The 24461-nt window shown below is 35.7% G+C and overlaps 7 protein-coding genes across 7 annotated transcripts in view; 2 read left to right on the top strand and 5 right to left on the bottom strand.

The window, feature by feature from the left end:
• Positions 1 to 204: 204 nt before the first annotated feature.
• NAEGRDRAFT_72637 (uncharacterized protein) lies at positions 205 to 3474 on the bottom strand (the record flags this gene model as incomplete). Its single annotated transcript, XM_002672312.1, has 3 exons — positions 205 to 1101; positions 1194 to 1396; positions 1428 to 3474. 3 exons carry the CDS (start codon positions 3472 to 3474, stop codon positions 205 to 207), a joined length of 3147 nt encoding a protein of 1048 aa, XP_002672358.1.
• Positions 3475 to 3855: 381 nt separating this feature from the next.
• On the bottom strand, positions 3856 to 5985 carry NAEGRDRAFT_81263 (uncharacterized protein). Its single transcript, XM_002672311.1, has one exon. It carries the CDS (start codon positions 5982 to 5984, stop codon positions 4158 to 4160), a length of 1827 nt encoding a protein of 608 aa, XP_002672357.1. The 5' UTR covers position 5985; the 3' UTR covers positions 3856 to 4157.
• A 2080-nt stretch (positions 5986 to 8065) lies between these two features.
• On the bottom strand, positions 8066 to 9736 carry NAEGRDRAFT_81262 (uncharacterized protein; the record flags this gene model as incomplete). Its single annotated transcript, XM_002672310.1, has 3 exons — positions 8066 to 8257; positions 8302 to 8712; positions 8765 to 9736. 3 exons carry the CDS (start codon positions 9734 to 9736, stop codon positions 8093 to 8095), a joined length of 1548 nt encoding a protein of 515 aa, XP_002672356.1. The 3' UTR covers positions 8066 to 8092.
• Positions 9737 to 10800: 1064 nt separating this feature from the next.
• Positions 10801 to 18163, bottom strand: NAEGRDRAFT_81261 (uncharacterized protein; the record flags this gene model as incomplete). Its single annotated transcript, XM_002672309.1, has 7 exons — positions 10801 to 12647; positions 12671 to 13128; positions 14974 to 15285; positions 15486 to 15606; positions 15859 to 17524; positions 17570 to 17661; positions 18095 to 18163. 7 exons carry the CDS (start codon positions 18161 to 18163, stop codon positions 10818 to 10820), a joined length of 4548 nt encoding a protein of 1515 aa, XP_002672355.1. The 3' UTR covers positions 10801 to 10817.
• Positions 18164 to 18948: 785 nt separating this feature from the next.
• NAEGRDRAFT_72633 (uncharacterized protein) lies at positions 18949 to 20280 on the top strand (the record flags this gene model as incomplete). Its single annotated transcript, XM_002672376.1, has 1 exon — positions 18949 to 20280. One exon carries the CDS (start codon positions 18949 to 18951, stop codon positions 20278 to 20280), a length of 1332 nt encoding a protein of 443 aa, XP_002672422.1.
• A 342-nt stretch (positions 20281 to 20622) lies between these two features.
• NAEGRDRAFT_59247 (uncharacterized protein) lies at positions 20623 to 22904 on the top strand. The gene is made up of 2 exons (XM_002672375.1): positions 20623 to 21290; positions 21380 to 22904. The coding sequence occupies exons 1-2, from the start codon at positions 20626 to 20628 to the stop codon at positions 22887 to 22889; spliced, it is 2175 nt and encodes a 724-aa protein (XP_002672421.1). The 5' UTR covers positions 20623 to 20625; the 3' UTR covers positions 22890 to 22904.
• A 55-nt stretch (positions 22905 to 22959) lies between these two features.
• The window catches only part of NAEGRDRAFT_72631 (uncharacterized protein), a gene marked incomplete at both ends in the record, with an annotated part of 2633 nt that continues 1131 nt past the window's right edge, over positions 22960 to 24461 (bottom strand). Inside the window, one exon of the mRNA XM_002672308.1 lies at positions 22960 to 24341. Coding sequence (XP_002672354.1) covers positions 22960 to 24341 — 1382 coding nt within the window. The remainder of the gene's footprint in view (positions 24342 to 24461) is intronic.

Below are 24461 nucleotides of genomic sequence, written 5' to 3'. Positions count from 1 at the left end.
TCATGGATTTAATGTGCTTCCTCCAGCTGGAAATCCACGAAACGAATTATGAAAATTGGAGTTGGCATGCACCTATTTCTGAATTCATTGAAAATAGAAAAGTATTTGAGGAAAATGCAAGGAAGGCAACTTTACAACATGCAATTAATAGAAACAGTGAGTAAAAAATAAGGCATTATTTTCCCATGAAAACTCTTCTAAAGTTTATTGACCTGACATTTTATCACCTCCACAACAAAACACTCCACAAAATGCTTTAAACATTGATGAAATAGAACGAGAGGAAGTGCTTGTAGTTGCCAAATCATTTTTCGCATTATTCTTAGGGGTATGATAAGTTACACATCTCATCATGAATTTAGTTGGAATTTCCAAAATGTGTCTCTGAACAACAATCTTTTCTGAATTGATTGCTGGCATGTCCAGACCTGTAATTGAAAAGGCAGAAGAGCTCGTATCTGTATACATTGTATCAAAGTAAATTTGAAATGAATCATATTCAATTTCATCTGCAGTACTCATCAGTGATGAATGAGAGGCATTATCACTCTCTTGATCATTGATCATATAGTCCCATACTGGCCTTGGTTCATCTCTGGTTTGACATTTTCTTGGCATGATATTAATTTGGAAAGGTGAGTTAATAGTTGGATTGAATCTCAACTCTCCAAAGAAGGAACTACTCATAAAGAGCTGATCACTCATAGAAAGGAAATCCTGTGGATTCACATGATTGAAAACCATTGTCTTGAGGAGGTAGGTCTTTTGCTCATTGGTCATTTGATCATAATTAATGAAGGGAACAAGTTTGGCAAAATTTCTCACCATTGACATGCAATTATCTTTCACCATGTGCCTTCTGGCCTCCCTGGTGGTGTGTTTTCTAATCATCTTATTTCTATATTGTTTCAATTGATTTCTATTAATCGTCAAATAGTCAATCACAACATTTGGATCTTCCTTTTCATAATACTTCATCAAGTATTGCAATTTGGTTTGTTGTGCCTTGGACTCTAGAGAAGCAAGCTTTGGAGAAAAGTAGTCTGAGAAATAACGAGGGCAAAAGTCGTGTAAAATAAAATAGAGCAAAACCTTTCCCACCTTGATTGGATCATATTCGAACTTCTCTCTTCAAAAGCGAATTTGGTATTTTCAAAAAGACCTTTCGTTCGTTTTCTTTCTTCTGGCAAGACAACAGCTGTTGCTTGACTACTCTTCTTGAAAAATCGTGACTTTTTCTTTGGTGGTTGTGTGATCGAAGTGAATGGATTAGTGCCGTGTGAAATGGATGGATAGGGTGAGTTGCCATTGACTGGAGTGAATTTTGGTGGCTTTTTAAAGTCACCAACTGTTGCTGACATACTGTTAGAAGGGGAAGGAACAGGCTGATAGGAAGCTGCCTTATTGAAAGGATGAAGATGATTTACTATTCATAGGAGATGTACCACCCATGCCTGTCTCTCCAAGAGAATCAAACTCGAATACCTTGCCATCAACACCATCTTTAAAGATGGATCCAGATGAGACTTCAATGAGATCCTTTCTAGGATTACCATCAGCAGATCTGAAATTGTGATAGTACATTGTAATCTCTGGCATTTCTACAAAACTAAAGTGTCTTTCGTGAGATGGAAATTGAAAATCAATGTGAAGTGTAAACTTGTCGAATACTCTCCAATGATTAGCAACAATTAGAGATTTAGCACCATTGAGAGCAACTCTTTGCGAATCGGAAATGTCCAATTCATTTGGATCAGTAAACTTGTTAGAGACTGTCTGCTGTCTCAGCACACTTCCAGATTGTCTCAGCTCTATAATGGTTTTGAGCAAGTCTGACAAGACATTGCTCGTTGTTGGCATATCAGAATTTTGTTGTTTTGAAGACCCAAATGGTGATAGAGTCCTACTACTATTCTTTCTCTCGTTTAGTATTGGCTTTAGGAATGCTTGATCCTTTTTCAAAATTTCTAATTGACTAATAGTTCTTGGAATGGTACTCTCTGACTGTTGATCTTGTCTATTTCTGATAACAATCTTTTCCAAATGATCAATCCATGGATTGCTCTTTGAAAAATCAATATCAATCTCAACCTCTGCATCATTTAATCTTTTAAAACCAAATTCTTTCACCCAAAAGTCTATGATTGCATCCTTAAAACGTGTATAGGCATTGAATTGCATGCAACGAATGGGCACAAATATGGTAGGATGATATCTATTCCTCAATACCTCTCTCAGATAGGGTGTTATCTGTAAATGATTAGATTTGTAATGTCTACTCGATTTCTTATTCGAATTCTTGGAATTCAACTTTTTGAAAACTTGTCTATAGATATAACTCAAGTGAAATTTGTTATAGAACGATCTACAGGTGCATGTTAAATTCTCAAATTCAGGTATGGAACAATACGAAAGTATCACACCAATCGTATCATCATCAAGTTTTGTAATGACACAACTGGTTGCTAGTAAACTACTACTCAAAGCAGATTGATTCGATGTGGACGAATCAAAACTTGGTGTAGATTGAGTGGTCATATCTGTTGGAGAACTCACCTCAATTAAACTCAATTCATCATGGAATGAGAAGGATGTAGAATGAGTTCCATTACTATTCTCAATTTTGTGTCTGAAAGAGGCACCCAATGACGATTCATCATCAAATGTTTCTACATCTCCCTCTTGTTCAACAACATCATTATCATCATCAGAAATTATTATGGATTGATCCTTCGCATCAACATGTTGATGATAATTCCCAGCCATCATCATTGATGTTGTTGTATTATTGGTACTCGTTAAAGGTGTTGTTATTCCTTTTGAAAGGCTTGTTTTTGTATGAGCATGATTATGTTGTTGATCATCATCATGTTGTGCGAATGTTATTGTATGAAGTTGTTGTTGTTGCTGCTTCTTGTTATTAGAGTGATGAATTATTGTATGATGGGATGATGCATCTTCATGAGGTTCTTCTTCAGAATGTTGCTCTTCTTCCTGGTCTTTGCTTGCAATAAGAACAACATGTTTGGTGGAGGTTGTGCGTGTCTTGTCTTTTTTAGTAAAAACCGCCTGTAAAGTCTTCATCGACATGTCTTGTTCATGAAGATGGTTGCTTGTACATCCATTATCTTGTTGATGATGAAGTTGTTTATCATCTGGACAATGTTTGTTGTTGTTGTCGACTGATTCATTATTGTTAGTAGTAGTGGTAGTTGAGGTAGATGTGGTGGTAGTAATGAAGATTGTATTATTGGCGGGAGAATTGGCTTGATTATCAGATATTGTTGTTGTTGTTGGAACATTATTCTTCTTCTTCTGCTGTGGTAGTATCGATGCGCAATTATCGATTATCGTTGTAGGATGATGTTGAGAGTTTGATAATTTTTCATCATTATCATTTGAAATATTTCTCATCATCGTATCGTGATTACTTGGTCGGAAACATAAAACGGAAGAAGATTCACTCTGGTTCATAATATTGTAGCTGCTGGTTAAAATTTGATTCGTTGTTGTTCCTGATGTTGTTGTTGTTTGATGTTTAGTTTCATTGTCTTGTTCCGATTTTTTCCCTACTTCATTGTTTATTGATGGTAGTAACATGGAAAGGTGGATTGCAAGATATCCAATAAAATTACTTGATGAAGAAGTGGTTTGATGAAGTTGAAGGCTGTCACCACTGATCGTTGCTCAAGTTTTTTTTATTGTTTTCTTCGAACTTTTTGGACATTGACTTTTGACACATTCGGATACTTTAGCAACACACGGGCCGATTTAAGCCATACTAAGCTCATTAAATCAAAAATCATAGTTTCAAATAATAAATTGGAATAACTGAAGAAAACTGAAAGGATACGCTGAAGCATTGTTTTATTAAGGAAAAATTCATTGGCTGGTAGAAAGTGTTAGAATCGTGCTTTCGTCGTGCTTTGCTTCGTTTTGATTGAAAACAAAATGTCATATGAACACATTCTATTCATTGATGAGGTTTGATTTAAGGATTAGCCACTTGACTGTTGTATGGTCAACAGACCTCTTTTTGTAGATGCAATTTTGATGTATTTGGAAACTATTTCATCCAATTTGAATTGTTTGATGCTAAATGTCACAACATTCAATAGATTTAGGTTCGAGATGAGTGTTAATGCTAGCATTGTTGGTTACTTTTTCTGGATACCTTTAGAGATTTGCTTCCACTTGTCAACCGTTTCTCTCACCTTCTTGTTGGATGATTTCAATCTTTCGAATACATCAGTAATATCCATAACGCAATGCAATTCAACCTCTTCAAACAACCTCTTGCTGATCTTTTTGGATTTTGTTGTGGTTCCTTGATTGGTTTCAAACAGTGCAGTTTCAATTGTAACAATTGAATTAGCTCTCAAATCTGCTGGCAAGTTCAATTCAACTGGAGCATTTTCGAGAAGATAGGTATTAAAGATGAATTTACCAACTCTTGGTCTATTCTTTTTAGAGCTCTTCTTGAATTTTTGAATATCTTTCCAACATTGAACGCTCTCTTGACAGTAGGATCTTCTTGCATAGTCTAGTAAAATATCATATGTCTTCTTATTTCTGAGAAAGATTTCAACGATGGATAGCTCTTGCTTGGTTTGCATTTTCTCTTTTTTGGATTTCTTGTAATCTTCCACAATGGCATAAATACATGGCAAAGTCACACAAACAAATAATTCAATAACTGAATAAATAATGGTAACGTTTGCATAAGTGACAAAGTAATCTGTCAGATACTTGATAATATTCAAATTGCTCACTATCAAATAAATAATTCCCAAAACAACTTGAAAGCAAAATATGATAACAGTCTCTCCTTTCATGAACCATGTGTCTCTATCTGTGAAAAAGCACAATATTAAAAAGATTAGCTCAACAATCATATAAACTGCAACTTGAGCTCCCATGATAAAAACTACATTATTAGCAATAATACACCCACGTGTGAAATCAAATGGTCCAACATTTAGTACGAGTAGTCGTTTTGAGTTTTCATTGGATCCATCCTTAATAGTTTGATCAATACCTGACAGGATTAACCACAATGCCAAATGAACAAGACACAATATAATATAAGTTCCAATAATGAATTTGTAAGAGAGAATGAATTTGTAAATTTGAATTTTCTTCTGTGGTTTGTAGGAAATCTCAGTATATTCATCTCCAGATGTAATTACTGAAGGAGCATAGGTGCTTTCAGTATCAGCTGCAGAGCTTCTTGCATTCGAACTGTTGTCATCCAAAAAATCCTGGTAATCGAGAAGAATATCACCAAAGAAGAGTAAATTACTCTCTTGAGGAGGTTTTTCAGTAGGAATTGGTTGCTGCTCTTGTTGTGGTGATGATAGTTGTGAAACGTTATTAGTGTTGGCAGCTGTTGATGTGGTAGCTGTACTTGATGTCGAAATATTGTTATTCTTCATTAATTCTTCTGACAGACTGACTATTGATGGATTACTGGCAAGTGTTGGTGATGAAATACTTGCCATTTCAACCAACGTTGTTCCATCTTCAATTTTTGGTTGAACGAGAGTTTGTTTTCCTTCCAACACTTGTTTAGTTTCAACATTCAGTCTGTAGAGAAAGAATATTCTCACACATTTGAAAATTGTTGGCAATAATCCAGCAAATGCCAACATGAACATGTGGATAGAACCCAAAGCACAAGGGTATATTTTACGCCCAACCACGAATTTCAACTCTCCTGTTTGTACATAGAAAAAACTTGTTATCATTGTTAAAATCAAATACCAAATTCCTCTACTAGTAATATATCCGTGTTTCCTCTTGTAAAATAATAAAACAGAACTAATTAACAGTAGAGACATGTGCACGAGCATCACGAGTCCAGAACTAAGAGGTACAAATATCGTATCTGGACAGATGCCATTTGTCACTTGTGGATCTGCCTCCATACTCAACGAACCCATCTCAAACAGTACATCATTGCATAGGGTATTATTTGGTTTCATCTTGTTTTTTTTGTTGTTAGAATGTTGACGAATAGAATGTTGCGCAACCACCACTGAAGTGCCTGTTGGCTTAGTGGATTTCTTTGTGTCAACATATGAATTGCCTTTTGGTTTAACATTTGACACAACCCAACACTAGACAGGCCACACACCAAATATTGATTTTCCTTAAACAGCGAAAGGAGACACCAACTATCTAATAGTAATCTTTGACGCTGATTTCAACATCTTTTTCATCACAAGATTTTTGTTATTAGCCTCTTTTTCTGTAAAGTGGCATTCCTTAAGCTATTAACTCCTTGAGAGATTCATATCCAATAAATTATTGATGATGATTTGAGGCTTTTATAAAACAACTCTTCTAAATATTTTGGAGCCTACAGGAGAATCCCTTCTATTATCAGTCTTCATTTCCATTTAGCATCTTCAGTTTCAACGAGTCGAAGTGAGACAATTTCCCTGAGTGGAGTGTCCAATAAACGATCCTCTTATGCCGATGATACAATGTAATTAAAATTATTTAAATATCATTATTTAATATCATGAAATAATCAAGGAAAAAGCAAACTCTCATCATATTGATAATATTTTTTAATGTAATTTTTTTAATTTTGAAATTATAATAAAAAATGCAAAGATGAAATTCATCATTCATCGTCGTTACTTTGCTTTGATGATTTCTTACTTCGAAAAAGAAGTATTATATAAAACATGAGGGCCATTTTCAATATATTTTATAAATTTAAATTGTTTCAAAAGTTAGGGCAAAATCACAGCTTCCGATTGTTATTTAATTGTTCGCTTATGATGAGTTTGGAAGATGGATTGCTGATGGTTAAATTATCTTCCAACGGAACTTTTGGATTTTTCAAATTTGGAAGTGAATCAGCAAAGAGGTATTTGGAAAGTCATAATTGAAAGTTTCTGAAATATTTTAAAATATCAATTTAAATTTTATTGAGAAGTGAATTGAAATAGTTATAGATAAGGAAAACAATTAAGAAAAACCTTGAAAGATTCAGATCAGAATTTTAACACTTGTTAATAGCTGGACAATTGCTTGGATGGAAGAAAACACTGGAATCAACAGTGTCAACCATGTCATAAAAACTGGATTCCAATGAGGCTAGGGCACTTGTTGAAAAAGCGTTCATGGTCAGCAAAGTCCTTCTCTCTTGAGAGTACCCAACAAAACCCACATTCCAAAGGAAAATTTTCATTCATATTAGTTATCTTTAAAGACTCTGGTTGAGGTTGGAGTGAGTTCTTTACTCATTGTCTTTCAAGATTGATGCTTAAAACAAGTACATTGACTATTCATAACCATGTGAGTAACAACATATTCATGCCATTGTGTTGGAAAATAGTCATTGAATTTCCATCCACTACGAGCCAAGCGGTCGTCGAGCTGTACATTAGAATACAAGTAGAAGTTGGTGGTTTTTGTTGTTTTTTCCAGTTGCCATTTTTATTTTCTAAAAGGTTTAACCAGCAGCCTCCACTTGTATTCTAATTACAGCTCGACGATATTTTGTGAGTGGTTGGCTCGAAGTGATCAACAACATTCTAGAATTGGTCAAGTCAATGTAGGCCTCAATTTGAATCTTCTTAACAGTGCGTCCGTGAGTAGTAGAATTAGTAAGTCCTTGAATGATTTCATTGGAAATAGTGAGTTTTTCTGGGAAACAACAAACATTCTTATCTTGAACAGAGAGGTTGTAAGGAGGGAGAATCTTTGAGAACATTCATACTCAAAGACTGAGAAAGCTTGAACAGCACTTAAGGCGCAACAAACTAACAATGCAGAGGCAATTGATTTAGACATTTTTTCTTGGTTATGGATATGCAGCAGAGCCTTAGGCAGTTTAAACCAATTAATTTCTTAGTCGTGCATGTACCGATTCAAATAAACATGCGTCCAACTAACTGAACCGTTCTTTCCAACAAGCGATGGAGAAGGAGAATATTCCTCCGAAAATTATACATACTCAAGTTGTTGACAACACTCTATTTGTAGGGTAAGAGTTCTATATTTCAGAATTTCACAAGAGATCGAATTTATTCCATTTCAGAAATTTGATAAGATGACGACCAAGTACCAAGAATATTTATTTTGTTGGCTTGATCAACAATTTTAGATTTGCTGGTCTGATTGTAACGTTTTTCATAGCCCTGACTTTCTCTTTGGATTCGTCGTTCAGAAGAGTGAATTCAAAGTTTTGCAACAAGCGCACCAAAATCATACAAGCTTCCAGTTGAGCAAATTGAAATCCCTTATTTTCATATTAGCCACATTAGCCAACAACTCTATACTTACAATACACTTTCTTTGACCCATAGAAAATGAAAGAAATGTAAAATCATGTTGAGATTTGTTTCTTAGCTCCATATCCATAAATCTATCTGGTTGATACTCTTCAGGATCTTTCCAATATTCCTTACTTCTATTCACTCCATAAATGAACACAGTGACAAGGGTATTCTTTGGAATTTCATAATCTCCCAACTTGACATTCTTCACTGTTTGTTTGGCAACTGAAAAGACAGGAGGATGAAGACGAAGAGCTTCCAAAATAACACCTGTTGTGAATGGCAATGCTTGTACAGTTTCATAATTTGGCTTTGCCTTGTTAGGAAGTACTGAATTGATTTCTTCTCTAGCTCTTTTCTGATACTCAGGGTGTTTAGCCAACTCGTATAAAACCCATTGCAACGATGAGGATGTTGTCTGAATTAATTATTAATTGAAAAAATTAATCACACAATTTAAAATAACAAACCTCCTCTCCAGCAAGTAAGAAAATCAATGAATTGCTCTTTAGCTCCATATCTGTCAAGGTCTTTTCCTCAGCATTTGCCTTGACCAACAAGCTCAGAATGTCCTTCTTTGAGAAATTACCAAAATCACTTTCCAATTCCTTCTTTCTATCCACAATACTATTATTCAAAACTCTATTCACAATGGAAACAGCTTTATCCACTCCTAATAATCTCTGTGACCACTTGTAGAGAAATGGATTCTTTCCAAAGAATCTCTGTACTAAAAGACCCTTAGAAACTAGCAAATTAACTGCATTCTTGAACTCCTCAGCATGTGAATCCTCTCTATCAAACATTCCAAATGAAACTTTCAATCCAGCACGACCTAAAACCTCAACAGTTACGGTAGACATGGCTTCACCAATTTCATCATCTTTCAATTCGAAACTCTTACCAGAATGGCTATTGATCCAACGATCCACCAACAAATCAGTGCATTCCACAGCCTCCTCACACATGTACTGCAAATTATCAATGGAAAATGCTGGATGTGCCACTTTATGATGTCTCTTCCAATCCGAAACATCTGGTGCACTCAACACATTCTGCCCAAACATTTCAAACATGCTATAGATGAATTCTGGTTTTTCAAAACTTGATTGTTTTGTTACAAAGAATTCCTTGAGCATTTGCTTGTTTTTGATCATGACAGTATTGCCTCTCACAAATGACATTCTCAAAACTCCATTTCCATCAGAAAATTCATCAAAGGCTTTTTCAATTCCTTCAAAATTGCCAAGATAAATACGAGGAGCAAGAAGAGGAATTCGGAATGGAGCAAATAAATATTGGAAATGACCAGGAATGTGTGCAAGCTTTTTATAATTAATGTACAATATGATGGTGGCATACAGAAACCACAATAGGAAAATTACAATTCCTGCCGTGATGAAATAACTGCATAAATTGAGCAAGAATTGGAGGGTTATCATTTTTTTTAATATCTAATGATTATTTTTGAAAGGTAGGCTGTTATTTTGTCTAGATATCTTTTGAACAAGGTAAATTTCAAGGTAGGAAATCTTGTTGACTTTCCACTTTGAATTATTTCAATAATTAAATACAATTATTTATTATTATCATTGTGTTTTCTTGTATCAAAATCTGTTTTATGCATTCTCCACTTGATCTGTTGACCACTTTTCATTAATATTTTCCGTTGATTTGCTGTTTCAGAATAAAAAATTACAGATTAGGGTGGATTTTTCACATATAGTCATTTTTATTACCTGATAACATGACAAGTAAAACAATTCAAATAAAGATGTTGACCTTAATTTAGATTATGTTTTGTTATAAAGAATACACTTTTGAATATTTTTCAAGTCCTTAAATTGTTGCCACACAAAACACCTTCCAGACTGTTTCACCATAAAGATGATTCAAACTTTGAACTTTAATACTCAAATGTCTAAATATTATTTGAACTTTATTTTGTGTGTTTATTATTGAAACATTAATGTCTCCAAATAAAAAACACTTGATTTATTGGGAATGAAATTTGATGAATATAATGGGCAACAAATGAATAAACGAAATTGAATAAATAGAAATAACAAGTCTTTCATTTGAATTATACAAAAAAAACAAAATGATTTACATTCATAAATCCAATCAATACCTTCATTGTAAATTTCACATAGGTGAAATATTTGAAATTTTTGAAATACAATTTTGTAAGTACTTTTTTGATTTTTGCTTTTTTAATTTTGTTTTATAGTTTTTCAAGAAAGTTTGATGCAACAAAAGAAATACATAACTCTAATAACTTCACCTAACAATGCCACTCGAGTGCATAATTTTTGCATTGTTGTTATCAATTTTCTATTTTACCAAATCTTTATCTTCTCTTCTTCTGATCACCATTTAAATCATCACCACCTGAATCATCATTCTCTAAGAAAGTGACTAAATAAACAAACTATATTTTTAGAAATCAAAGTTGAAAATATAGTTCAGTAAAATTTGAGAAAGAGAAAACTGAAACTAAATTGAGGAATGATAATAATTTATTTAAACTGGAACTTGAACGTTAACTTGATTACAAGATTGATCCACAATTTCACTCATGGTACCAGATAAATCAGTCCAAGAAACAGTAATAGCTCTAGTTGAATCATAATTCATACCTTCGATTTGTCTTGAACCCCAAACATTGGTCATGGCGTCACCGACAGCCATAGCAACAACCTTCCATTGAACCTTATTGTTTCCATTATATGGATTATCAGGATCATTTGGAACTACTCCATTAGAATTACGTTTCCAAGTATTAATCTTTGCAGCAACAGGAATAGCATCTGAACATGGCAAACACATATATTCATCTTTCATACTACATGAACTACAATCAGTTCCAACCAATTCAGATCCGTCATTATATTGATATTTACACATATTTCTCAAGGCAGTAGATTTTGCAGGATTAGTCATTCCATTAATAATTTTGTTTTGAACAGAGTCTTTGAAAACACTTGGAATTGTTCCCCATTCAGATTCACAAGAAGAACAATCGCAAGGTACATTGGCAAGACCATCTGTTAAAATATAAATGACCTTATCAGCATCAGCTCTTCCACCATTTTCTGGTCTTAATGCATTGACTGCAGCTCTTAGTCCGGGCACTTGTGCGGTAAAGCCAGCGTCGTACTTCATAGTAGATAAGGTCTTATTGATCAAAGATCCATCAGTTGACAAGGCCAAGGTCAGTGTAGCAGAAGAATGGAAGCGAACGATGGAAACTTTTACGGCATCATCAGCAAGCTTCATTCTACCAGTAATTCTCTGACACAAATCTCTGATTAGGTTAAAGTTTGGTACACCAATTGATTGAGAAGAGTCCAATAAAAAGACAAAGTCAAGTTTGGCAGTACAATAGCAATTCTTGAACTCAATGTAGACATCAGCACTTCTAATAGCTCCAAGTGCAGTAGTCATTGTATATCTGAACTTATCAGCTTGGCAAGTATTTTGGTCAGAGTCAACTTCAACAGCAATTTCATCATTAACAGTTACAAATCTTGGTTGCTTGTGGCAATAAGTAGCATCTGGACAACTAATGTTCAATAATGTGAGAGTGCTAGAAGTACCCAATTCATCATTGTCATTTGCCAAGATTTGTGAAGCGAAAATTCTGATTGTTTGACCTTGAGGAATTGAGAATCTGTCATCTCTGGCAACTGGATCAATTGGAACGATCACAAATGTAATGGTGGCATTACTTTTACCAGAAGGAGTATTAGAATCAGATACAGAAACACTCATTTTACAAGTACCAGAAACAACAGTGTAAATTCTCTTGAATGTGATCAATCCACTTGCTGAGTTCATGCTAACACCTGTAGAAATGGATGAACAATTGTTTGAACCAGCAGTATAAGTCAAAGTATCACCATCTGCATCAGTTGCCTTATAGCTCAAGTAGTGAGACAAAGAATCAGCAGTTGGATAAATATAAAAGATTGTATCATTGGCAGATGGATTAGCATTTTGGATGATAATTTGAATACTACATGATGAACTTGTCAATTGTGTATCAGTTGCAGTGTAAGAGAAGGTAACAGTACCAGTATTAGTTGCTGAGGCAGTAAATACCTTACCACTCAAAGTACCCAATGAACCAGGTGAACCAGATAAGGTGAAAGTAATTGGATCATTATTGGAATCTGTTCCTGAGAATTTAGTTGAGAGATCAACACTTCCCTTCTTATTTAAATATATTGTTGAAACAACACCACAAGTTGGAGCAGAATTACTAAAGATTACAGTAAATGTCAACTTGCTGATGCTATAGTGAAGACCATCATACAAGTAGAAAGTAATTTGCTTAGTTCCAGAAACAGTCTTTGGAGTGTTCAATCTAATACCTGTTCCACAGTGATGGAAGAATCAACAGAGACAAGATTAGTAATAGTTACTGAATCTCCATCAACATCAGGGTTGGCATAGGTGGCAATTTCAGACCAGGTAAAATCATAAGTTGTCTTGGTGTAATCTCTGGCAATATTGACAGTCTTACCAGTTCCGGTTGGAGCATTGTTTGAAAGAATAATAGTGACATTACCAGTGCTGGTAGAAATACCATCGAAACATTGGAATTTGAATGATGCAGTAGCATTGTAAAGATTACCAGAAATTTGAGTAAAAACAAGAGAGGTAACACTTGGAGTGAAGGTAACAGTTGTACCAGAGAGACTTGTTGAACCACCAGCAACATTTGAAATAACACCATTGAATGCAACATATGGAATATCCAATGTATCAATATCAGAACAGACATTAGCTAAAGAAACTGAAACAGGAGAATTCCACTTTCCATAAACAACTTGATTCTTGGCAGTTGGGACAGTGTTATAAACATTTACATTGACAACAGTAGCAGTGCTTTGGAGAGATTCAGCACCATCAGTAAACTTGTATGAAACTACATCAGTACCAAGAGAAGGTGGACTAGTTGGAGCATTGTAAAGTAATGATTGAGAACCAGAAACAATGGAAACTGTACCCTTTTGAGCAGTTGCAGTTTGAATTGTTAAACTATCACCTTCAGAATCCTTATAGGTAGGAGCAAACTTGGCAAATGGATTCAAAGGAACATTAGTTGCTCTCCAGTGAACACTCAAAGAGTCAGCAACAGGTGTAACCATAGTATTATAAACAGTAACAGTGGCAGTACCTGGAGAAGAGAGGAGAGAATCAGAAGCAGTATAAGAGTATGTAAACTTGCCCAAATAAACAGATGTACCAGCAGTAGCAACAGCATTTGGTGAAGTGGAAATGGCAACAGTACCAGCACTAGATGGTGAAACACTTCCAGAAACAATACCATAAGTCAATGGATCATTTTGTCCATCAGTGACACCTGTGGCCAAATTCATTGTGTAACCAAGTTTGTGAACAGCCCAGTGAACAGTGTATGATTTGGCATTAGTAACTGGAGCAGTATTGATTATATTGATAGTAACAGTGAAAGTTACAAAGGCAAGACCATCAGTAGCAGTAGCTTTGAATGAATCAGAACCAACATAATTGGCTGGAGAAGTGTAAGTAACACTTGAACCAGAGAGTGCAGAAACAGTACCCAAAGTACCAGTCTTGTCAACACCAGAAATTTTTCCCTTAATTTCACGACCAGCAGAATAATCAGCATCAGCATAATTTTGTAACAAATCAATCACAACTGATTTACCCCAATTAATATTTTGAGTTGGAACACTGGCAGTTGGAGCATTATTGTAAGTGGAAACTGAAACAGAGACGTTACTAACAATACCATCTTTAACACTAACAATGAAAGAATCAAGATAGATCTTTCTGGCAGGAGTGAAATAAATCTTACCACCTTCAAAGTAAGCAATTCCTTCAGAAGGTTGTTGAACAATACCCATAATGGTTGATGTGGTCAACTTGGAAGTAATATTAAGGAAAGCCTTGGTAACATTCCAGTGAACATCATAGGCTTGTGAATAATCAGCATTAGAAAGTGAGCTAACAATGATAGTGAATTTACATTGGCTAGATTCAACAATACCATCAGTAACCTTATAACCATAAACACGATTACCCAATTGACCATTTGGTTTGAAGAGGAGGTTACCATTTGAAACAGAGAATGTATCACCTGAGAATGAACCAGACATGATTGCACTACTAGCTGCCAAATAAGGAACATCAGCAGAATCAGCATCACTAACAGATGAAGAAACGGAGAATGTTTGACCAACTGACACATAGATAGCATTGAAGAAAACAGTAATATCAGTACATGTTGGAGCATTGTTAGTTATAGTAACAGTAGCAGTCTTTGATCCAGTATTTGCCAAACCATCAGAAACTGAGAAGGAACAGGTGGCAGAACCAGTAGTCTTGGTTGGAGCTGTAACTCTAACCTTGGCAATTGAATCAGTGGTCTTGCTACATGAAGCACCAGAAATACCAGTAGCAGTTGGATTAACAGTCAATGTAAGAGCGTCACCATCAGCATCAGTTGTTGAGGAATAAACAGAGAAATCTTGTTGATTAGATTGAGCAGCGAAAGCTCTCCAGTGAATAGAAGTTGAAACACTTGAAGCAACTGGCTTGTCATTGTTAGTGAAAGTAACAGTGACAGTTGCTGGATCAGCATCAGTAACAGTATCAGTAATGACATATTGGAAGGTATCAGTAACACCATCCTTCTTTGGAGTATAATCAATATCATTTCCATTCTTAACAGCGGCAGCACTTCCAGAAACAGATTTGATTGAAATTGGATCAAGGTCGGCATCCTTATCGTTAGACATGACACTCAATGTTTGTTTTGGAGCAGCCCAGTGGTAAGTGTAAGCATCAGCAAAAGCGACTGGTTTGGTATTTGTAACCAAGACATTGACATTTCCAATGGTATTCTTGTTTCCATCAGAGACGGTATACTTAATTTGCTTAGTACCAACAGTAGCAGAGGTTTGAGTTGAAACAAACTTGACAGTTTGACTATCAAAAACTGAAGCAGTACAGCATCAACTAGAGCATTGGTAACAGACAAGGAATCACCTTCATTATCAGAATCATTAACCAAAACACTGACTAAAACACCAGCATCATTTCTCCAGTGAGTAGTGGCAGTATCATCAACAGCAACAGGAGCAGTATTCAAAACATTAATTGTAACAGTAGCAGCATTTGACAAGAAATTGGCAACACTACCATCGTTCAACTTGTATTGGAAAGTATCAACACCAACAAATGCAGTATTTGGAGTATATCTTACACTATCACTAATAACTTCAACAACACCATTAGATGGATTTTGATAAATTTCAATCTTGGAAGAAGGCAAATCACCATTGATATCAGCATCATTAGTCTTGACAGGGCACAAAATATTGTGATTCCAGTTAACACTATAAGTATCATCTCTAGCAACTGGAGCATTATTGACAACATTCAAAGTGACAGTGGCCTTATTTTCAGAAACCAAACCGTCAACATCAATTACATCATAAGTAAGGTAATCAGTGTACTCTTCATTAGCAGCAGTATAGAATAAGGTATCATTTTCACCAGAATTCTTAACAATAGTAGCCAAGATATTTTTAACAGTTGATCTATCAACAGAGTTAATTGTTGAAATAAGATCGAAATTAGGATCATAATCATTATTCAAAACGTTCAAAGTGGCATTAAGACCCTTTGAAATAGTAAAAACATCATCAACAGGAACAGGTGGATTATTGATAATGTTAATACTAATCTTACCAGTTGAGAAACCAGTAGAATCTGGATTACCTTGTACATCTTTGCTTTGATCATAGATTCTATAGGAGGCAACATCAGTAGCCAAACTACCCTTTGGAGCAACATACAATACATGTGTAGCATTATAAATAGAAACAGAACCACCATTCTTGGTAGTTGATTGCCAACCGTTATTAGTTAATTGAAGAAGTTCAGTATCGCCTGGGTTAACATCATAGTCATTGGCAAGAACATTAATCAAAACTTGTTGATTCTTATTACAAGTAACAGTGTCATCAACAGCAACAGGTGGATTATTGACTACATTAATAGTAATCTTACCATAGCCATCAGATTCACCATCTGTCATGGAAATATCCAAAGTTTGTGAGTAAACAACTCCAGGAGTTGGAGTATAAACAATAGTGTAATTATTAGTTTCAACGCTAACCCAATCACAACAATCAAGGTTGACACGTTTAGTACCCTTAGCAACTTGCATGGAAGCAGCTGGATTAAGAGAGGCCAATGCAGGAGTAACTTTGGTCAATACGACAACATCCTTTCCATCAGGATCAGAGTAATCAATTGAAATGAGGTTATTGGAAGAGGACTTTCCAACAGTGACAGTCTTGGAGTAGACAGTTGGTTCAGTATTGTAAACTTGAACAGAAACTACAGCAGATCCTGAAGCTTGACTATCAGAAATTGAATATTCGAAAGAATCAGTATACTTTTTGGTTAAAACACTTGAAGTGAAATAGACAACAGTCTTGTCTTGAACACGAAGAGCACCATAACCAGCACCAACAGCGTTGGTAACATTGAAATCATCACCATTGATATCATAATCATTTTGTAAAATGAGCAATTCCAAACTACTATATTTTGGAATTCTGTAAACATCATCAGTAGCAACAGGAGCATCATTTTCAACTTCAACAGTAACAGTTGAAGAAGCAGTGTCATTACCATCTGAGATGGTATACTTGAATTGTTCGATACCATTGAAACCATTAACAGGAGTGTACAAGAAACCATTGTAAGGATCAATTTCAATTGCACCTAAACTTTGAGCATTACCACTGGTAACTTGTTGATCAGCGAAGCCAGTAACATACAAGACATCATTATCAATATCAGTAATCTTTTCATCATTGTCACCAATATAATTGAAAATATCAACGAGAGCCTTATTAGCATTCTTGGAGATCTTCTTATAGATTGGAACAGCTTGAGGAGGTCTATTCAAAACTTGAACAGTAACAGTAGCATTGGCTGTAACAAAGGAATTACTAACTTCATAACTGAAAGTGTCATTTCCAGAGAAAGAACCAATGGATTGATAAACAACTTGGGAACGAGAAAGAATCTTGACAGTACCATACTTTGGTTGATCAACAATTTGAGTCAAAGTAAGATTACCACCACGTGGATCGTTATCATTTATGAGTACATCAACAGTAATAGGCACTCTCTTGTAAGTAGTAGCAAAATCAGGTTGACTAGATTTCAATTAATTTCAAATAATGAATTTTAAAAGTACATACGGTTGAGGACTAGAATAACCAACACCAACTGAAACCAAGATAATAGTAGCAACTGTGGAAGCAACTACCAAAGCTGTAATAATTGCACCAACCTAACATTCAAAATATTAAACATACAAAATATTTAAAAAACATACAATTGTCTGACTAATAGTACCTCCTTTCTACTCAACACGGATTCATCATTTAAAAAAGTAATTTTAACAATAAATTAATATTGATGATGATTGAACCGCACCAGAAAAAGCGCCAAAGGAGCAAAGAAGGAAAATCGCGTTGCAAAGATTCAGAAGATCAAATGTGATGCCAATTTTTTAAAAAGTTGAATTGACCGCGTTTTGGTCAAAGTGGAGAATTTAGAAAAGAAACAACATGGCCATTCAAAGTAATTAGTTTAGCATGTGATATTAAAATATCGAAAGAGTAAGAGAGATCACAGTGCCAGATGTCATTGGTGTGGAGAAAGATCAGCAACAACAACAATAAAGAATTATAATTAAGCTCATGTGAAATATGTAAACTTACCAACAATGAAAGGTTAATATTGAGACCAGAACTTGAAGTGGTAGAACCGTTCAAGATAGTAGCTGGCATCTTGATTGTTTTTTTTAATGATGAAGTATGTTTTGCTCGAGGTGGAAGGTTAGTTTTATTGACTTTTGACACTCGTAGTGGTAGAGTTGAAAGTATCAAACCACTTGACATCAAAAAGTTGAGTGAATAGGGCAGTTTACAACGACAGTAAGGCAGTTCACTCTGGAATCCTCCTCGTTAATTTACCGCTCTATTGAAAATTCATAGGTTTTAAACCTTTCACATGTTAGAGGTTTGAAGTGTTCATTTCAAACATTCAGCATGTTCATGCACATTTAAAATGTACAATGGTTGTGACATTTGTCAGTGATTCGCGTTCGATAATCAATACAACAAGCTGTAGTAGTACATTTTATGTGCATGAACATGCTGAATGTTTGCTGATGATTACAATACCAGAGGTGATGCACAACTTGCTTGTTCTGAGCATCTACTGCTAGCGAGTTATCAGTTGATTGGATGTAGGAATATTTGAGCAGTATTGATGGAAATATTTCACATTACAGTTAGTTACTGCTTCTCGTACAAGTATCAAACAGCACCCAAAGGCTCAAAATCTTTGTACAAGTATTCCTACTAACTTTAAAACTCTGTGAATTTTCCAATTTCCCACGTTACTTGAAGTGTCAAATATTTACCAACACTTCCTTGGTCAATTGGTTTTTGGAAAATTAAAAGAGTATCAATAAGGCATTCGGTATTTGAGGGTCCAAATTACCCAACTACAGTTTCAATATCGATATATGTTTGTTCCACCACCCAACAATCCTTAGAAAAAAAACGCAATGCAAGGCATCGCTCATCTCATTTCCACACGAGTCTTGCTGCTCATTTTGGTTGGGTTGTTATCATCATCCGCAACATATCATGTTGTGAATGGACAACAAAATTTTACATGCACTCTCCCAGGAGGATGCAGCATTAGATCCTACCTTACCGACCTTAATGCAGAACTTGCAAAGCTAGTGAGTACAAAGGCTAAAATCACGTCTGCTATTTCCCTCCTCAACTCTACTGGAAATGCAAATTTGACCTCAATTATAATACTGAGACAAAAACAATCTGATAAAATTCAAACCGCCATCGATAGTCTCTCATTGGAAGTTAACACCATCACAACAACATGTCAACATTATAGTGGTGATGATTGCAACCAAGGATGCGCCTCAGGATGGGCCGGAATCAATTGCATGCAAATGGCATGTTTTGGTGTACTCGCCACAAGCGCCTCAGTTTGTTCTGGACGTGGTAACTGTACATCCTCCAATAAGTGTTCCTGTAAATCACCTTACATTGGAGATAATTGTGAAACAGTCAATGGTACAACAACCAGCTATAATTCAGTGAGTGGATTTAAATATGCCGATGGAACCTATGCAAGATCATGTAAGGAGTATAGAAATCCAATAGCTCCTAGAATGTACTTGGGTGAAGGAAGTGGATTGTATCAAATTAAACCTGGAAATACAGTCATGACAGTCTATTGTGATATGGATACAGACGGTGGAGGATGGACCATGTTTGCTGGTATTAGAAGAGACTATTACGGAGCTCACTTCCACGTCTTTGATGATAATGCTGCCACCACTACAAATGATACTATTACATTCCACATTCCAACATCTGATTTGATGAATATTTCCACTCAGATTAGAGCATCCACTGACAGTGGTAATGCAGCAACTATTGCTTTTTCTAATTTCTTTACAAATGATTGGCAATATAGTGCCTATTGTACAATTCCACAAGGATTGAGAGATTACGTTCAAAGAACAAGAGTAACAGCATACAGTGATCCAACGATGCAAACTTATTATGCTGCCATTCCTGCAACATGTTACAATTTGAAGAATGTTCTAACTCTTCCAACCTATGTCACCTATAGTAAGACATCAGATATGCACTGTATGGGGTTCAGAATGGGTATTCCACGTGCTACAACTGACTCTTTCATGAATGCAGGTGCAGGCACGGTTTGGGCAACTTATACTTATCCTTCATGTCCTGAGGGAGGTCCAGGTCCTGGATTCAATCCTGGTGTTCAATACGTCTATGATACAACAAGTGTTGCTAGTGCTACACTCACCAACAGAAATGGTGCTCTTTACTTGAGATAAATTTAAAGTGATTCAACATTATCGGAATTTGTGTTTGTAGTGAATTGTGTTCTTGATATTCGAAACCGTTCATTTTTTTAATACAAATAAAATGAAAGAAGACAAATTCCAATTCTAGAAAGTAATGGTTGCCATTTACAACAATAAAACACAATACAAACATTCAACCCTATGCATTACAAAAAACAATAAAATTTACAATTTCTTTGAAATTTCACTTTGAAATATCTTGAAACCCTTCTTTCTTCAACATTACCACTGCGAATCACAACCTCAGCGCCAAAAATATTTTAGCCAGCAAGGTCATCGAGTCATATGTCAAGTCACATCTCAAAAAAAAACAAAATGAAAAGTTGGAGCAACCGTTTGCTTCTCTTTTTCGCTCTCACCTGCTTGCTCATCTTTCTCTTCCAATCATCATCAACAACAACAGTGGTGCAAGCTGGTGGTATCGATGAGAGTGCCAAACAGAATCGATTAGGCGGTTTAACCTCGTCGTGGGCCTCCCCAAACAGCGAACAAGCCGCAACCGCTGCCATCATACAAGAGAATGAACTTGTTGCCGCCACAACAACATCATCATCAACAACATCAGCCATGACAATGACCTCCTTGAGACCGGTAGAGCAGTTGGAAAGTTACGGCTCCGTTGTTTTGAGTGATGAGGAGTCGTTTGGAGCCTTTGAAAAAAATACTCTCAACACAGCTACCACCGCTCATGAATTGAATAATGATGAGGAGATTTCAAATTTGTTGGGACACTTGTTGGAGAATCAGGAAGAGGGATTGAATGGAGAGGACTTGGAGGAGGAAGCTGCTGCTGCTAGTGAAGGAGTTAGTTCGGATGAAAATGAGGAATTGGTAGAAACTTTAAATGATGAGGATAGTGAATCTGAGATTGAGGAAGCCTCTTCAAATACTAGTGAAGGATATGGTCTTGATGAGGCTCTTGATTCAAGTGGAGTTGCTACCTTGTCTACTCAAAGTGAACAACAATTAAATCACAAAAAGTATTTGAAACGTAGTGTCAGACATGCAAAGAGAAATAATTATAATTGTAATCTATTATGTTTGGCTCACATTTTGTTGGCCTCACTAGAAAACTCTCTGATGCTCGAACAATAATCAAGGCTCTCAGACAAAAGAGATCTATTATTAATAAGAAACTCTATCCATTGCAACAATTGGTTGTCATGACAAAGAAGAATTTGGAAGATAGCAAGGATGAGGAAAACAAGGCTGAACATCAACATAACAAGATTAAGGCTGAAAGAAATGTCACCAGATTGCAAAAACTTAAAAAGTTGAACAATGACAAGTTGAAGAATGCTTTGAACAATCTCAAAAAGCTCAAGACCAAGAAGGCCATTGCATACAACCGTTTGAAAAAGTTGATCAACTTACACATTGCCAAATTGTTGAAACGTTACAAGATTGCTCTGAAGAGTAAGTCACAAGCCGTCTCTATTTACAAGGCTCAAAAGGAAAAGCATGGCAAGACCAAGTTTATTGCTCCATACCTTGTCAATTTTGCCAAGTTGGATGTTTTAATTGCTCAAAAGAGATATTCCAATGCCATGTACTTTTATTTGAGAAGACAAATCTTTGTCTTGAACTATTTGGTCAAACATAGAAATAATGTCTTCAAGGTTTTGAACTATGAAAATGCTCGTTCCAAGGTCTTTAACTTGAAATTGGAAGAAGAAAAGAAGAAGGTTGTCGAATGGGAAAAACAATTAGAAGCTGCTACCACTGAGGTCATTAAAAACAAATTGAAGGGAGTTCTCCAAGTTAGCAAGGTCAAGATTGAACAATACAAAAAGCACATTGCCACTTGTACCATTTTGATCAAGAGGGCCAAGACAACTCTTGAAAAGGTCGCTCTCAAATTGAAAGAAGCTGCCGCTGTTCTCTCCTCTCGTAAGATTACTCTTCCAAAGGGATTGCATAAACTCCTCAAGACCAAGTATGAAAAGCAAGTTGCTGCTATTGAAAAGAAGAAGAAGATTTATGAAACTGCCTCTAACAAGGATGAACTTTTGAAGAGTCTTCCAAAGCCAGTCGATTATACTGAAAAGACCTACATTAGACTTGCTTTAAAGAAGAACAAACTCCCATACATTTGTACAGTCAGCAAGAATTCTAGTAATAAGGAAAAGATTGAATCTCAATCAGTTACCAATGATCTCTTCCTCAAACCACTCATTTGTTTCCACAAGACAAAGACCTTGGTTAAGGTTTCCTATGTTATTGGTCAAAACATTTTGAATATTCAAAAGATCAAATCCAAATGGCTCAGACAACGTGTCAGACTTTCACTCAACGATAAGGGACGTTTAGTTGCCAAGTTTAAGAAGAGCAAGTCATTGAATAAGACTTCTCCAAAATATTTGAAGAAGAAACTTTTTAATGATCGTGTCAAGTATATTCAAACTCACCAAACTACTTCCAGAGCTATTATCAAGTCATTTGTCATGAAGTATTACGCTTTACCAAATGATGCTTTCAATATCAAGTTTGTCCTCTCTCGTGGTACTGGTAGAGTTGTTAAACCACAAAAGAAGAGAGTTGTCAAGAAGGTTAAGAAGGTAGTTGCAAAGAAGCAATAAAAATGTATTATCTTGAATGTAAAATATTTATTCAGGACATTTCAATAACATCCTTATTTACCAGTTGTGTCTAGAAGGAATAAACAAATAATACCCAACCAATCAAGAATGCAATTAACACTACATTCATCCCGTTCTTGGTAGAATTGCCAGTAACTGTACTCTTCTTTCCAACCACTGTTGAAGATGAAGTTGGAATGACAATTGAATTGGTAAACTCTAATGGTCTCTCCACAACATTTACCAATACATTCTTTGAATCCAATATCTTAATTGAAGTGGTAAAGCTTCCAATCTTGACACTATTCTTTGCTTGGAAGGAGAATTTCAATAGTTGTCCAGATTTGACAAACTCGACAACATTGGTCGAAAGTGTAATACTCGTTCCATTATTATTAGTCACAACAGCAGTTGAGTTCAAACTTGTTGTTCCATCCAATAAGGTGAGAGCTGTTGTTCCAGTTTGTAATTGAGGAAGAGAATCACCACCGAAAGTGAAAATGAAACGTTCACCATAAATACTTCTCACTGGTGTCCAAGTTACAATTTTCACTTCATAGGTGGTTGACTTGGCATAGGAATTATCTTGAATGGTTAATGAAGCACAAGGTGAATCAGAGAAACGAGCTACTGAACATCCAACAATGAAATTATTTGGCATCCATGAAGTTAAATTAGAAACTTGACTTTTGGCTGATTGTGAAATTGGGAAACTCCAAGCATCACAGAAAGGCCCAAGATTTCTACCAACAATCTTACTGTATCTTACAACCCATTGATCTCTCTTTTCATCCTCGCTGGTTGGTAAAGTTCCAGAAGCTGCTGTATAATATTCAGCAAATGCCTTTCGAATAGAAACCCAACCGAAAGCTTGAATCAAATCCAAATAAAACAATAAACCAGCACTTGTCCAATCCCCCTTATAATCCTGAGTATTTCCCTTAAAAGTGGTCTCAAGACCTCTCGGTGGATTAAACGACTTTCCATAAGTATTGGCCGAATCTGGGAAATTCTCTTCCAAATATAAAGAGAAAATATTACAAGTTACTTCAACTGCTTGAGAGTAGGTCCAATCAGAAACTTGGAAATTGTGTCCCAATTCATGGTAATGTCCCCAACGTCCAGGAGTTTTTGAAGCAAGAGCCATGTTGGCAGGGTTGACTGCCTTAATAGTTCCTTCATTTTGGTCCTGAAATGCCATAATTGGGTATCCAGAATGCATATATCCAATTGAAATATCGATATCAATTTGCATTCTTTCCTTATAATCTCTAATTGGTCTTTGGGAGAGTTCATAATAAAGCTCCAAAACCTTTTTCCAGTAATTTGTGACACTGGTCAATTCTGTCAAGTTTCTGGCATAGGACGACTCAACATTGAATACGAAATAATCGGATTCAACTTCTACCCAAGGTCCTGGATAATTTCTAATGGTATTTTTCCAATCAGAATCTGTGTGAAGGTCATTTCTAAAAAAGGGAGNTTTTTACCACTTGTCCTGTGATGGTTGCAGTGAAGGATAACGGAATTTTGGACACATCAAAGTAAATGGTACCTCCACTATACGATATA

This window comes from Naegleria gruberi (assembly GCF_000004985.1).
Source record: "Naegleria gruberi genomic scaffold NAEGRscaffold_54, whole genome shotgun sequence".
NCBI classification, from domain to species: Eukaryota; Heterolobosea; class Eutetramitea; order Acrasida; family Naegleriidae; genus Naegleria; species Naegleria gruberi.
Note: the sequence above shows the minus strand (reverse complement) of the source record. Positions and strands in the feature narration are given on the sequence as shown.

What these genes read in the sequence shown, in the direction of transcription:
- NAEGRDRAFT_81263 (XM_002672311.1), bottom strand. Translation starts at nt 5,984, where the DNA reads ATGAAACCAAATAATACCCTATGCAATGATGTACTGTTTGAGATGGGT.
- NAEGRDRAFT_59247 (XM_002672375.1), top strand. Translation starts at nt 20,626, where the DNA reads ATGAAAAGTTGGAGCAACCGTTTGCTTCTCTTTTTCGCTCTCACCTGC. An exon ending in CAACAATTAAATCACAAAAA is followed by an intron (nt 21,291 to 21,379) that starts GTATTTGAAACG and finishes TGGCCTCACTAG; the next exon opens with AAAACTCTCTGATGCTCGAA.